The following is a 13,963-nucleotide window of genomic DNA, read 5'->3' as shown; positions in this document are numbered from 1 at the left end:
GTGATCTATATCATTGTATATCATTAAACAGAGTATGGAGCACTCTGTAGTATCTGCTTTCGAAGAAAATCAAAATATATAGGTCAATCACCTAAAGCACCTGAATGTACTCTGTATCCCATATTGGCTTTGTAAGATCTAGTTGAAACAATGCACATGGTAACCATATGGCATTACAATAGCAATGCTGTGTACATACTCTAACTGCAACAAATTGCTTTTTTTTTTCCCTCCACCGATAAAAACTCAGTACCACCACTTGTCACGTATATTTAGCTCGGCACGGAAGTCATTCCAATTAAATAATACCATACCCCCTCTTCGTCACTTATTTCGCCGTCCTGCTTTGACCAGTTCTCCTCTTCGCTTTTCAGCTGTCATTAGCCTGCCCTTTCACTATTATTGATGCTGGATTGGTGATCATGGCACAACCAGACAAGAATCGATTTGGCAGGATGTTGAGATCGTCGGCATCTGGCACGGCATTCCTAATCATGATCCAGCTAACCTCGAGGATTGTTACCTTCATTGCGAATCAACTAATTCTGCGCAAGTTATCTCCAGCCATTGTCGGAATTGCGGCTCAACTGGAACTTTATCTGGCTACAATACTGTATTTCTCAAGGGAGAGCACTCGGATAGCAATCCAAAGGCAACCTTCAGGGACCGTGGTCGACAAAGCAGAGCATTCTGGCAATCGCGAAGTAGGGACTGGGGATTCTACAGCATCCCAGTCGGTGGTGAACATTTCTTACTTGAGCCTCGCCATGGGAATTCCCATGACAATAGCGCTTGCCATGTTCTATGTGCATTTTGCCTCAGAAAAGGTTTCTGAAACACCATACTATCACACCAGCGTGGCAATTACTGGTGTCGCATCACTTCTAGAACTTGGGGTTGAACCTTTCTTTGCTGTGGTGCAACAACACATGTTATACGAAAAGCGTGCTCTTGTTGAAATGCCCGCAGCATTTGTGAAAAGTGTGGTTGTTTGCAGCACCTTTATATGGGCCTCCAAAACCAGCTTCAATGTTGGTATCTTTCCATTTGCATTAGGGCATCTATGCCATTCTCTCGTTCTCATTGGTGGCTATGCTGTCACCATGCCTAGCACAGCGAGGAAAGGGGGATTCTCGTTCCTTCCCATGTGTATAAAATCCAGGTATGTAATAACAATTATCAAGACAGATGTTTGGTGAGCTGCCTTAACAAGTCCCCAGTAAGCGGTCCAGGTATCTGGCTGGCAGATTCTCTTATCGGTTGATCTCACTGTCTGCAAACGTCTTTGTGCAATCAGCAGTCAAGCATATTCTTACTCAAGGTGACTCGATGATACTTGCAGCCATGTCGAGCTTAGAGGATCAGGGGGTATATTCTCTTGCCTCGAACTATGGCGGCCTTGTTGCTCGCATAATCTTTCAACCAATCGAAGAGAGCAGTCGAACACTCTTTGCATCGCTTCTCAATCCTGGGGAAGTTAGTGCACCTGATCCTAGCGGTCTTAATGTCGCAAAGAACCATTTGGTAGGCATATTGCGCGCATATGGGCTCCTATCAATCATTGTTTTCCCGTTGGCCCCGTCTTTAGTGCCTCGCGTTCTCCACCTGTTGGGTGGGCACCGATGGACCTCGATACAAGTTGATCGTTTGCTTATGATGTATTGCTACTATATACCATTTTTAGCATTTAATGGTATCACAGAAGCATTTGTGTCATCTACAGCTAGTCCTTTGGAGTTGCGGAAGCAAACAGGTTGGATGGGGGCATTTTCAGCATCGTTCATATTGGCAGCTTACATTTTTCTGAAAATCTGCAATATGGGAGCTCAAGGATTGGTATGGGCTAACATCGTGAACATGGCAGTCCGCACGGTGTGGAGCTATGTTTTCATAGATTCATATTTGCGTCGGCATCAGAATAGGCTTGCCTTGGCCGAATTTAGCCCGCGCCTTTGCACCCAAATTGCAGGAATTCTAGCGACATCTATTATGGTTTCTAACTCAGAGATTCCTAACGACAATTTCCACGATATCATCAGGGCAATTGCGTTAAATACTGCCTATGTCATTATTGTGTGAGTACAATAAATGCAGTTTTAAGGCAACGGGTACTAATATTTGAGGCTAGGTTTTATTTGGAGAGAGCATACTTTTTGCAACTATGTACAAAAGCTTGCCACATGGCAAAATCAAAGTTTCCAACAAAGAAGAAACAACAATAAAAACATAGAGTTAATCATCAAACACAATTTTGGTCGCTGATTTGTTATTATCAACGTCTTTGAAAAAGGCACCATACGCGCCATGCTGCTTCTTCTTGACAGTAGTCCCGAACTTAAGAAGGTCTTCTGGAACATCCTGCTTCGCGGCCCGTAGGACATTAATTAACCTACATATGTCAGTAAAGTATATCCAATTTTTGAGATAAAGCCATAGGGCTGCGATAGAGATCATTTCACTTACGCGCCAGATTGTGCTTTGTCAGTCTCGGTGAACAATGTTATTGCGTGACCCTCGGCTCCAGCTCGTCCCGTCCTTCAAGTTTTAATAAAGTTAGTACAATCATAGAGAAAGCGGGTCCAAAAATATATATATAAGCACGGTTGGCTTACCGTCCTATCCGATGTACATAGTCTTCAACCGTCAGAGGGAATGTGACATTGAGAACCAACTTGACAGAAGGGATATCAAGGCCTCGAGCTGCAACATCAGTAGCAACAAGAACCGTAGCAGAGCCTGACTTGAAGGCTTCCAAGCTTTTGAACCTTTCCTGTTGACTCATGTCTCCATGTATCCCGGCTACCTTGAACCCCTTAGTGCGAAGAAGCCTCTCGATGCGCATTGCTTCCTTTTTGTATAGACAGAAAGCTAACACCTTCTCCGGAGAAGCAACACCTCTCTGCGAACGGTTCAACAACTCAACAAGCCTGTATTCTTTGTCATGTGGGTTGACCACTTCAACAACCTGCTTGATCCTTGAGTTGGCACGAGGATCGGCAGAAGGGTCCCCGCCAATTGTGACTGTCACAGGTGAGGTCATGAAGGTTGCTGCAAGGTTCCTCACAGAAGGGGGCCATGTTGCAGTGAACATCACAGTCTGCCGACTAGTTTTTTGCATGGAGCCAATGATATCTTTTATGTCTTGCTCGAATCCCTTGTCCAACATACGATCTGCCTCATCGAGTACAAGGTATTCGACCTTCCCTAAGTCGACGGATCCGTCATTTTGAAGATCTTTCAATCGTCCCGGTGTCGCAACGACGATGGCAGCAGTTTTCAAGACTTCACGCTGTTCCTCTTTTCTCACACCTCCATATATACATGCCAAGCCAATGTTTACAGGATTGGCAAACTTTGAAAGCTGATCATAGATTTGCATTGCAAGCTCTCTTGTGGGAGAAACGACCACTGCTGAAGGCCGGGCAGACTTCCATTTTCTTTTTTTGGACTCCAACATTTTTCTAAGACATGGCAAACCAAAAGCAAGTGTTTTACCACTTCCAGTTTCGGCAATACCAATTGTATCACGGCCTGCAAAAAGCAGTGGCCAGGTCGCTGACTGTACAGGCGTCGGTGATTTGAAAGAGCTCAATAGTTCGTAAAGTTTGTTGTCGCATTGAGGTAAATGAGTAAATGATATGATCGGGCGAAGTACTGCGGCATTCTCAGACGAAGTATCAGTTATCTTAATGGAGTGCTCTGCCGTAAACTGATCTATTTCAATTTGAGGGACTTCATCAAGCTCAGAAGACTGTACGTAGTGAGCACCTAGCTCTGCATTGGTGTTAATATCGTTGTCAGCCGATTTTGAGTCTTTTGCATGTTTCTTTGTCTTCGACTTCTTTTTTGGTCGATGCTCGAACTCGCATTCGTCATCCTTATCTCGTTTCGCCATTGTCGTATACAAGAGAAGGAGGGAGAACTAAGAGAAGAGATAGGAAAGATGCCGGCAAAAAAAAAAAAAAAAAAAAAAAAAAAAAAAAAAAAAAAAAAAAAAAAAAAAAAAAAAAAAAAAAAAAAAAAAAAAGGTAACGAAAAAGAAGAAAAGAACAGGAAAAAAAAAATAAAAGTAAAAAAGAGAGGAAGGCCCACCCGCATTTATTTCCACCAATAGTGAGTCTGTTAGCGGTTACCCGCATACGGAGTACTACGCCTTTCTGGTCGTTGTCTACATACGGAGTAGACTCAGTACACAGAGTACATGATAGTAAGAAGTCTAGGGTAATAAGCACCGTGTACTAATCCTATATAATAATTTATCATTCGTCTGCCTTTTCATTCCTGTTCTTTTCTTTTCTTTTCTGGGGATGAATGGGTATGCAGTATTTTCATTGCCAAGTTACTCCCTACTACTCTGCTCATAACAAGGATCAATCAAGCCCATATGAATCAATCAATCCTGCCAAACGTGAAGCCTCATCGGAATAATTGATGGGCTGGGCCGAAGAGACCTGATAACGAACACTTCAACAGAAATCCGATATTAGTGCATGTCCGTATTTCCTTGCTGCAAGGACTAGGGCTTACCGTTGTTGATCGCCAAAATTATCTATTTTGGCGCGACACCTGAAGTTCCAAGTTCGGCAATTAGCATCCTGGAATAAGTCACCGTCCGCCTTGTCGTCATTCTGTCGAATTTCCATCAAATTGTCCGCAGAAGTCCCCATTATTGCTTTGCCAACATCATCGAAGCAGCTTAGGTAGAGTTGGCCAGTATGGTCGCTAACGCTAATAAGCATGATATAGCGATACTCAGGGCGTGGGTGAGTCTTGTCACAATGCTCACACCGCCACTGACCAGGGTCAAGTTCTGTCACTTTCTTATTGCATCTCTCTGAGAGGCAAGCGGGGTAGGAAACATTCTCCTTCTTGATATAGATGATAGTTGCTTTCAAAGAGAAATAATCGGGATTCTCCGACATTCCCAATTGCTCCTCACGAACTTGCGCAATCGTCTTGAATCGATCTGGTTTTGTTGAAGTTGTCGCACTGGACATAGATGCATGCGAGACAAACGCTTCATCTCTGCCTTGCGCATCGTACCAGCCCTTTAGTTTATGCGCTTCAGAAATGTCAGGGTCAACGGTCATGGTGCCAGAACTCAACAAGCTCAGGCTCCGACCGCCAAAATCAGAAACCTTTACACCTTTGAACGCAACCACTGATTCAGGTATCACATTGAAACCCGTTGCCGTAGAGCCCCAGACAGTCAAGCGCACAGAGAATCCAGTGGTGTCGACCAAAGTCAATTCACGCTTGTCATACGGCTTGCTTGTGGTTTTAGATACAATCTGAGACGCATCTCCAGCATCTTTAAGCACGCCTATAACGTCAATGGTGGTATCTTTTTCAACGGACTGGAGTTCGCCTATAGCTGTAAAATTGAATCGAATTTGGGGCACATCGCTTTGATCCTCGGCCTGAAAGAGAAAGTCAGACAGAATATACTTCTAAGAATAAAAATTCGACATATTACTGACCTTTTCGACGATCGTATCTTTTTCAAATGTAAGTTCATAATCATTGTTCAGGTTGGTGAATTGTTTTTTGGCAATTTGCACACGGCAAGGGCTAGAAATGTAGTAGACATTTCCTTCTTGGAAAACATCATACAGCATCTCACATTGTTGATTGAATCCAGTTGCGCGGATTTCACCACTGTCATCAAGCAAATTGACACTGAACAACTTGCCTTCTCCATTCCGGTTATGCCAGGTCTTTATATTCGACTTGCTTGTACAGCGTGCTTTGATTGTCCACTTATGATTGTACGGGGATATAGCTTCAATCGGGTATATGGTAGCATGGGATGATGCAGGCGCAATTGGTCGCGTTGGCGGTGTTTGGTTATGCGCTTGCATCTGCTGTCCTTGTAACTTGGAGCCATAAAACCCATTTCCAGAGATAGTGGTCGGTTGGGCCTTCTCATCTTCCTCGGCCCTGTTTTCCAAGGCTTTGGGTTCTCCGATTTTTTCAAATTCACCGAGCTCTTGCAAAACTTCAAGGTCTAGGATTATGAGAATTCTGTGGTGGTCAGCTCTGCATTTCACGGCAGAATCGAGTCACAAACTTCTTTCCCTTGACCAAGTTCGCTTGGAAAGATTTCAAGCGAACGAAGCATCCCTTTCGGAGTAAACCGTTGGTAACCAGATGATTGTTCTCTATGAACTCGGGTTGGCCTTGTTGGTAGGTGTTTCAAAATTTAACATTTTATAGGTTATCTTCAAACTCACGAGTAGCAAGCATTGTTTGCACATAATTGGAGATGTCGCTGAACACAGCCCTATAGCGCTCTTGCTGGTTTTGTTGGGGTGGCAAAGGCTTAATTTGCACACATTGAACAATAGGCTCGCGGGGCTGGGGTTTTGTGCCATCAAATATGGCACTAGAAATTAAAAATTGCAAATTAGGATCTCATGTCTTGAATTTCAGCAAAATATAGATATAAATACCTCAGAGCCCCAGCAGAAATATGAGATGCTGCTTCTGAGGCCATAACAACGTTGGTACAGTGTATACAGTTGCCCGGATATTGAGAGAGAAAAGGAAAAAAGGTAAAAACTCCAAGAAGGGTTGATTAATTATGTTTGATGTCCAGCAAAATCAATGGGCTGAATTCTCCCTGAAAATCAAGGCCATGGATGTTATCTTGAAAGGTTCCAAACGCGTACATGTGTAAGTAATACGCGACGCGTTAAGTGATTACTAAATATGTAAAGAGCGCTCGGAGTTATTAACTATTTGTGGACTAGTACGTATCTTACTCTACGGTTGCACAGGCATAGATGACGGTATGGATCATCACGAACGAGAGATGTATCAAACGAGATAACGTAGGCGGTGTGGAGAATAATACCCCGCGATGAATTAATTCGACTCTTGTCGTAACGGCCCCTCTTTATTGTGAGTATGTAACTTGTACTACAGTACGTAGTTTCTATTATTGCCTTCCCCAACAATCCTTGATCATCCAACCCACTCAAGCTTCCTTCACGATTCCTCTATTGCTGAGTCTGTGGTAGTTATTTTCACATAATTCTATTTACTGCCATTGGAATTCTCGACATGGACTTATGTACACACATCCACTCAGAAGGTCCAATTTGAACTACCTAGGATTATTGCAAATGAGCACAGGCTAATGTATTCCACAGACCTTAAACCACCTTCTGCGTCACAGGCCGTGTATCGGGAAGATTGCACGCAATGTTTTGACTCGATTGTACAATGATTTACTCTTCCCGGCTTTTCACTTGCACGTCTAACATTCTTGCTAGGATGACGAATTGGGGTTAAATGTTTGTCTCCACTGTTTCAACGGTGGCTGTACAGGCGATAAAAATCATGCCCTCCTCCATCACAACCGATTTAATCACCCTCTAGCACTCAACATAAAGCGAACAAGAAAGAAGGTCCAGGTATGTTCGGGACGTATACTCCAGCATGTGGTTCCGGGGGCTGACTGAACAATGGCCGTAGCGCAATGAGCCACCCCAGAAAATTTCCAAGCTTGCAATTGCTGCAGAGACAGATGAAGATCGCTACGATACAACGACAAAAGTCGTCTGTTATTCGTGCTGCCAAGATGATATAGATCAATCTAAGGGAAATCTGTCTCTGGTTATTGACGGAATGATGAAAGCGTTGACATTCTCAAAAAGGGAAGAGGTGAAGGCCTGGGAACAGGAGTTCGTCCCTTGTGAACACACACTTTGCTTAGTACAGGACAATCCCAGACAGATCGAATCCCAAGGTAACCCCCAACTTCAAACAGAATGGGGCCATATACTCATGAAGAATGCAGATCTCGGCCAATGCTCGATGTGTGACCTCAAAGAAAATCTTTGGCTCTGTTTAGAGTGCGGCAACCTTGGCTGTGGACGCAGTCAGTTTGGTGGCATAGGGGGGAACTCCCACGGTCTTGCACACTCTGATTTGACAACCCATGCTGTCGCGGTCAAACTCGGGTCCATAACCGCTGATGGTTCTGCGGACATTTACTGTTACAAGTGCAACGAGGAAAGGATAGACCCTGACCTTGCCACCCACCTGGCTCACTGGGGCATAGATATAACAGGGCGAGAAAAGACCGAAAAAAGCCTCATGGAGATGCAAATTGAACATAATTTGAGATGGGAGTTTTCAATGACCAATGAGGATGGCCAGGAGCTTACCACAGTTTTTGGTCCGGGTTTTACAGGATTGACTAACCTGGGAAACAGCTGTTATCTTTCAAGCATTGTCCAATGTGTTTTTTCTTTACCGGAGTTTCAGCAAAGATATTACCATCCAAGCGAAGAGCCCCCGCTCTCCCAGAACCCGGCAGAAGACCTCGAGACACAATTACGGAAGCTTGCAGATGGTATTCTCTCCGGTCGATACTCGAAGCCGGACAGGGATGTTATCGCTTCACCAGATTCCCCGGAAGTCCCGCATCAAAGGGGATTGGCGCCAGCAATGTTCAAACATTTAATTGGCCGCGGTCATGAAGAGTTCTCTACGATGCGGCAACAAGATGCCTTTGAGTTTTTACTTCACCTATTTAAGGTGATCAGCTTGTCCTCGCACCCTGTGGATTTGGGAAATCCAATCCAATCTTTCCGTTTCGCAACGGAGCAACGTCTTCAATGTACCTCATGCAATAAAGTGCGCTATAAAGTTGACGAGCAAGACAACATCTCTATCCCAGTACCTGCGCGTCGAGTATCCCATCGTGGTAACCCTGCCTCAAATTCTGAAAACAATCACTCTGATCAGTTTGAACCGGTGACCTTGTTAGACTGCCTGGATTCTTCTACATCAGAAGAATTTGTTGAATTTAACTGCCCAGCTTGCGGCAGTAAAGATGGCTTCTCGAAAAGATCATTGTTTCGAACGCTACCCCAACAACTTGTCATCAACGCGCGGCGTTTTGAGTTAGTTAATTGGGTCCCTACTAAACTGGACATACCTGTTGAAGTAGGCGATGATTCTGTGGATCTGAGCCGTTATCTGTCCTCCGGACCCCAGGATGACGAGGAGACCCTCCCAGATATCGAGACCGATGCATTTAATCCAAATCAGGCAATACTCGATCAACTTCTTAGTATGGGATTTCCAGGTGTGAGATGCGAAAAGGCGCTTTACGCAACTGGGAATGCGGACCCTGAAGCAGCCATGAATTGGCTATTTGTCCATATGGAAGATCCGGATATTGATCAACCATTTACGGCCAGTCAAGTCGCCGGAGAGTCTGCTAGCGACCAGCAAGACCCAGTCAAGGTGGCACAGCTGAGTGAAATGGGCATTAGTGATGCACATGCAAGGAAAGCGCTGGCAGCTACAGATGAAGACGTCAATAGGGCGCTTGACTGGGTATTCAGTCATCCAGACGATCTGGGTGAAGACGATAATCAGAATTCTGAACCTCTACCTGATGCTCCTCGTGAAACGTCAGGCTTCAATACTACACCAGCTAGGTACCAGCTTCAGTCTATAGTTTGTCACAAGGGATCCTCAGTGCATGCTGGGTAAGTGTTGTCTCAATATCTGTCTCTGAACTATGTTAACATGCAGTAGTCATTATGTGGCCTTTGTGCGGAAAGCCTTGCCTGGGGAGAACAAATTGTCGTGGGTGATGTATAATGATGAAAAGGTTGTGAAGGTTGATGACATACAGGAGATGAAGAAATTTGCCTATGTGTACATATTCTCCCGTGTTTAGGGCATAGGATTTATACTTTAGGGTTTAGCTGTTAGTCTCATCAAATAAGTATAATTCCCATTTAGATCAGTGTTAATGATAGAAAATCAATATACTTAAAATAGAAACAGATATGTAAAGATATTGGACATTAATAAGTATATTGTTATCTCTAGATCCTTAAGACAGCTCTCAGTAGGTCATATAGAATGAATAATATCATCTTCAGAATACAGAATAATGTATAGTTGCCTAATAGAGAATCCCGAGTAAACAAATAATTTGAGAAGTTTCTTATAAAAAATTTTAGAGATAGGTAAATTAGAACAGATATCATTAATATGGTCATAATCGGATTCAATCTTAAGAGAATGAAGAGATCATTAAAATGAAATAATGAATTTGATATAGTAACTAAAGCTTTGCCTATGTATTTTTTATTAAAGAAAGAATCTGATCAATTACTATTCTTTTGAAAATTGAACATTATATTCAGCTGGATAAGTATATCAGCTGTGTGGGGGAGGGGTCTATAGTCTATAGATAGCGTAGTGGGCGTTATGGTGGATTTCTGCGGAGTATTCACGATACTAATTGCTGATGTCCAGTTCCCGGATCTCAGCAGAGGCAAGACTTCGTTACGTGCGCATTATATCATATATGGACGTAAGTATGAGTCCGCCATGCTAACATCAATTACTATCCGAACCACTCATCACTAGATCCCTAGATATAATGATGATAATTTGACTGGAAAATAATAACGATTTTTATAACTGCTTCAATCTCAATACATGGGTATAGTAGCCATATACGTATAGTAAATACACTTAAACTCTTTCTTTTGAGGGGTGATTAGGTCTGAGTTAAGCGCAAGCGGCTTCATTTCTATTGTAAAATGCTTCTCCACCCTAGTATAATCTGTTATCCAAGTAGGCATAAGCACAGAATATACCAATATTCTTAAGGTTATTAATTCGAATACCGGCTTTAAGCATATGTACTCATATGAAGTTATATGTACAGGAGCTCTCTGTTAATGACTGTTATGAAATATTGAACTCGCGCTACAGATTTGATCCTTACTCTATGCCCTATTCATATCTACGTCAAATTAATTTTAGCACTTTCAGTATTAAATAATATCTCAAGCATTTGATGATATTGCTGCTATCATTAAAGAGAAACAAATGGACTTAACTCTAAACTCTTTTAGATGTGGCATAAGACCTATATATAGACATCATACTATCTAAATCAGCTGGCCCTGGGCCCATTATATTTTCATCAATAATGAACCTTTAAATAATATTAAGTGTCTATAAAGAGATAATCATTCACTTTATTGTCAGCCAGTAGTATATATTAATTCCATTGTAAGCAATCTGACTTTATATTGAAAGCCTTGTTGTTCCTTAATCAGTTTGGCTGAACTTGAATTCACCAAGATTAATACTTTCTCTAAGTCCCAGATCAGAGTCGTCCTTCTAGGCTAGACTTTTCTGACTTTATTAACTCTATCCTCAGATTTTATAGTCTACCTCAGTTTATTCAACTTAGAGATTGAAGGGTCTATAAGACAATTATAAAAATTGTCTTCTTGGCAGTAAAAACATATTTTTTTTTATTCAGTCACATAACTAATACTATTAGATCAAGTTTTCCTTTCTAGTCCCTTATAAAGAAGTTAATTTTTTAAATATATTATTCTTAATACTACAAAAGGTATAGAATCTCTGAAGTTTAGTTAGTAGTATATTTTATTCTTTTGATCATTTCTTAAAATAGAGGCATTCGTCTCCAAATTCTATCAGTTTATCATTAAGGGTTCTTATCAGTCTTATTAATTTCTTCCTCCCATGCTCCAACCACTTTATGAGCAGCAGCATGGCAGTCCTGAATATCAAAGATATCTCTGATTATAATCATGAAGATAATGTAGTAAGCCTTTTAACATTTGGCAGCTGGTTATTGTATCTAGACCTCATTAGATCTAATCTATTTCAGCTATTACTGCAGTGAGCATCTATTTAATTTAAAAGGTAAATAGTTTTTTCTGCTTTTTACTATTTAACGTAATCAAACACTGAGCTGACCATTTTCACCGCGACCATAGAATCTTGAAGCTTTTTCGACCACTAATGCCATTATATAAATTATCTAGTAATCGTAATTTAAAAATATACCAAAACCTCGCCGCGTGCAGAAGGATAAAAAATCCTCTAACAAATAATTGTTTCCGGCTGCCATGATGCCCTCAGTCAATTTCCCATATGCGTGTTTAAGCGGCCCAAAATCACCAACAACGCCTAATGGTTGTAATGAGATGTATGAGATATATGCAGACATACAAAGAGGAATAATTGCATTCTCTGTAGAATTTGTCAAAATCCCACACATTTTGACGGCTGGAATGGCCATCAAGAATAAGCAACCGCTTCGCACCAGTTGAATGCTGTTTAGAATAAGAATCAAACACCTGCTGCTTTAGCCAGTGAAGACCCATTTCATTTGTTGTCCAGCTATTGGCACTAATGGTAATCCTCCAACCTGGAGACACGTTTTTTTCTTGACATCGGATAGCCTAATGCTCTTTTCCTTTTAAGATGACTATTTAGGTATTGTAGCAATCCAGAAAGCAATACTTGTGCCATACCACGCAGAAACTGTGGATGAATTGAAAAACTACGTTGATCTGCATCTAAAACATGCTTGGCAAGGACTTCTTTTAGGGACAGTTAATGGTATGGTTATCGGTGCGTGCTTCTGACCGTAGCTAATTTCCAAAGCCAGTCAAGAAAGGTGGGGTAGTCTTAGGCACCCCAAAATAAAGTGCACAGCAACCCTTTGATTTTTATCGAATTGTTTTCTTTTATTTTTATAAGCTTCAATAGCCATTTGAACCATGGTGACCTATTCAACCAAATTAGTCATTAATTTTCATATCAATGGAAATTGGCTCAAAAAAAGTTGGCTCGGTAGTATAGGCTTGGTGGTTAATTACGTTATCCCTGGTGATGATTGATTCCAACTTAATTAACCCACTTAGTAATATTAAGAAAGATACTTAATTTCCTGTATTGAAGTTAGTAGAAGTGTTAATGGTCCGCTTGCTTCTGCTGATTCTTAAGTCTATCTGGTTTAGTTACTAATAGTATTATTATATACGTGCTCCATTCTTATTTGATGGAATAAAACTCTATACAAAATATGCACTGTTGAGGTTATATCAAGTATGTTATATTGTAGTATATATAGATCAGAGCAGCTCAAAACGTAATGTTGAGAATTCTGAGCTCAGCGCTTTGATTAATTTGAGAATGTGACACATATTCTTTTTTTAATAGCCAGAGTATAAAATGGATGATAGTTAATTGCAGTATCAGATCTTCCAAAGAACATCGTTAGACTTCACCCCCCTAGTCATGTCAAGTGAGCTGGAATGATTGAGAATACTCGCTTGGCCGCATTAAATTATGTCAGTGTAAATACAGCAGCAGGATGGTATATATTTCAAATCTAGCTAAAGCCAAGAACAAATATATTAGCAAATAGATGCCATTTTTACAGCAAAAGAAGCTATCCCATGTCAAGAAACTTTACAGATTTATTTTAGTTAACGTAATCGGACGACGAGCTGGCGGCGGTCCGCCACCATTACCAAAACGCGCTCGCGTATTCGACTAAGCCAACAAATTGAAGCTTTTTAATGCCATACAAATGCAGTACATTATATTATTCTAGACGGTCAATTTATTTGGACATCTCAACCGATTATGGCCTTCTTTATTGCAATTGCTGCAGCGCGGTGGCCGGGCGTTTAGAGGTTGAAGTTGAAGCTGCTGCATGATTTGTTATTGTTCTCTCTCTTTCTTGAGTTTTATCTTGACCTTCTTGACCAGTCAAACTGCCACCTTGGATAAAGTGTCATAGGGTCTTATCCTTTTTACGCTTATCTGCTGTACGAAGCTGGCGGATCTTTTGTTGAAGCAGAACAGCGTTTTGCATTGCAACCTCTGCACCTTTTATAGCCTTTTTAAGCATTCCGTCTGCACCAAATGATGATAATCCTTGATCTTGAAGTGCTTGGAATTCCTTCTGGTGATCCAGTTGGTATAGATTTGCTGGCGTTTGACCAAAATAATGAGGGGAAGAATTAGAGTGCGAAGAAGATGGTGGTGTTGGTGTTTTTAGCTGAATTCGAAGCTTTGAAAGGACCCTTTCTGGCTGCAAAGGAATTAGAACTGTTGATCTATTCTGAATAGCTTCACGGATCTGCTG

At 41.6% G+C, this 13,963-nt stretch overlaps 4 protein-coding genes across 4 annotated transcripts; 2 read left to right on the top strand and 2 right to left on the bottom strand.

Moving 5' to 3' along the window:
• Positions 1-422: 422 nt before the first annotated feature.
• Positions 423-2,079, top strand: EURHEDRAFT_459364 (oligosaccharide translocation protein RFT1; the record flags this gene model as incomplete). Its single annotated transcript, XM_040784576.1, has 2 exons — positions 423-1,166; positions 1,225-2,079. 2 exons carry the CDS (start codon positions 423-425, stop codon positions 2,077-2,079), a joined length of 1,599 nt encoding a protein of 532 aa, XP_040637513.1.
• Positions 2,080-2,097: 18 nt separating this feature from the next.
• Positions 2,098-3,950, bottom strand: dbp3 (RNA-dependent ATPase DBP3). Its single transcript, XM_040782258.1, has 3 exons — positions 2,613-3,950; positions 2,464-2,535; positions 2,098-2,389 (listed from the first exon to the last, which is right to left on the bottom strand). Exons 1-3 carry the CDS (start codon positions 3,893-3,895, stop codon positions 2,233-2,235), a joined length of 1,512 nt encoding a protein of 503 aa, XP_040637512.1. The 5' UTR covers positions 3,896-3,950; the 3' UTR covers positions 2,098-2,232.
• Positions 3,951-4,218: 268 nt separating this feature from the next.
• EURHEDRAFT_413815 (replication factor A subunit protein RFA1) lies at positions 4,219-6,717 on the bottom strand. The gene is made up of 6 exons (XM_040782257.1): positions 6,453-6,717; positions 6,234-6,385; positions 6,071-6,161; positions 5,481-6,024; positions 4,528-5,420; positions 4,219-4,464 (listed from the first exon to the last, which is right to left on the bottom strand). Exons 1-6 carry the CDS (start codon positions 6,494-6,496, stop codon positions 4,371-4,373), a joined length of 1,818 nt encoding a protein of 605 aa, XP_040637511.1. The 5' UTR covers positions 6,497-6,717; the 3' UTR covers positions 4,219-4,370.
• A 137-nt stretch (positions 6,718-6,854) lies between these two features.
• Positions 6,855-9,813, top strand: EURHEDRAFT_413814 (ubiquitin-specific protease UBP14). The gene is made up of 6 exons (XM_040782256.1): positions 6,855-7,096; positions 7,155-7,222; positions 7,278-7,418; positions 7,480-7,753; positions 7,805-9,509; positions 9,559-9,813. Exons 1-6 carry the CDS (start codon positions 7,066-7,068, stop codon positions 9,701-9,703), a joined length of 2,364 nt encoding a protein of 787 aa, XP_040637510.1. The 5' UTR covers positions 6,855-7,065; the 3' UTR covers positions 9,704-9,813.
• The last annotated feature ends 4,150 nt before the right edge of the window (positions 9,814-13,963 follow it).

The sequence above is a fragment of the Aspergillus ruber genome (genome assembly GCF_000600275.1).
Source record: "Aspergillus ruber CBS 135680 unplaced genomic scaffold scaffold00019, whole genome shotgun sequence".
NCBI classification, from domain to species: domain Eukaryota; kingdom Fungi; phylum Ascomycota; class Eurotiomycetes; order Eurotiales; family Aspergillaceae; genus Aspergillus; species Aspergillus ruber.
This window is presented reverse-complemented; position numbering and strand designations above follow the sequence as displayed.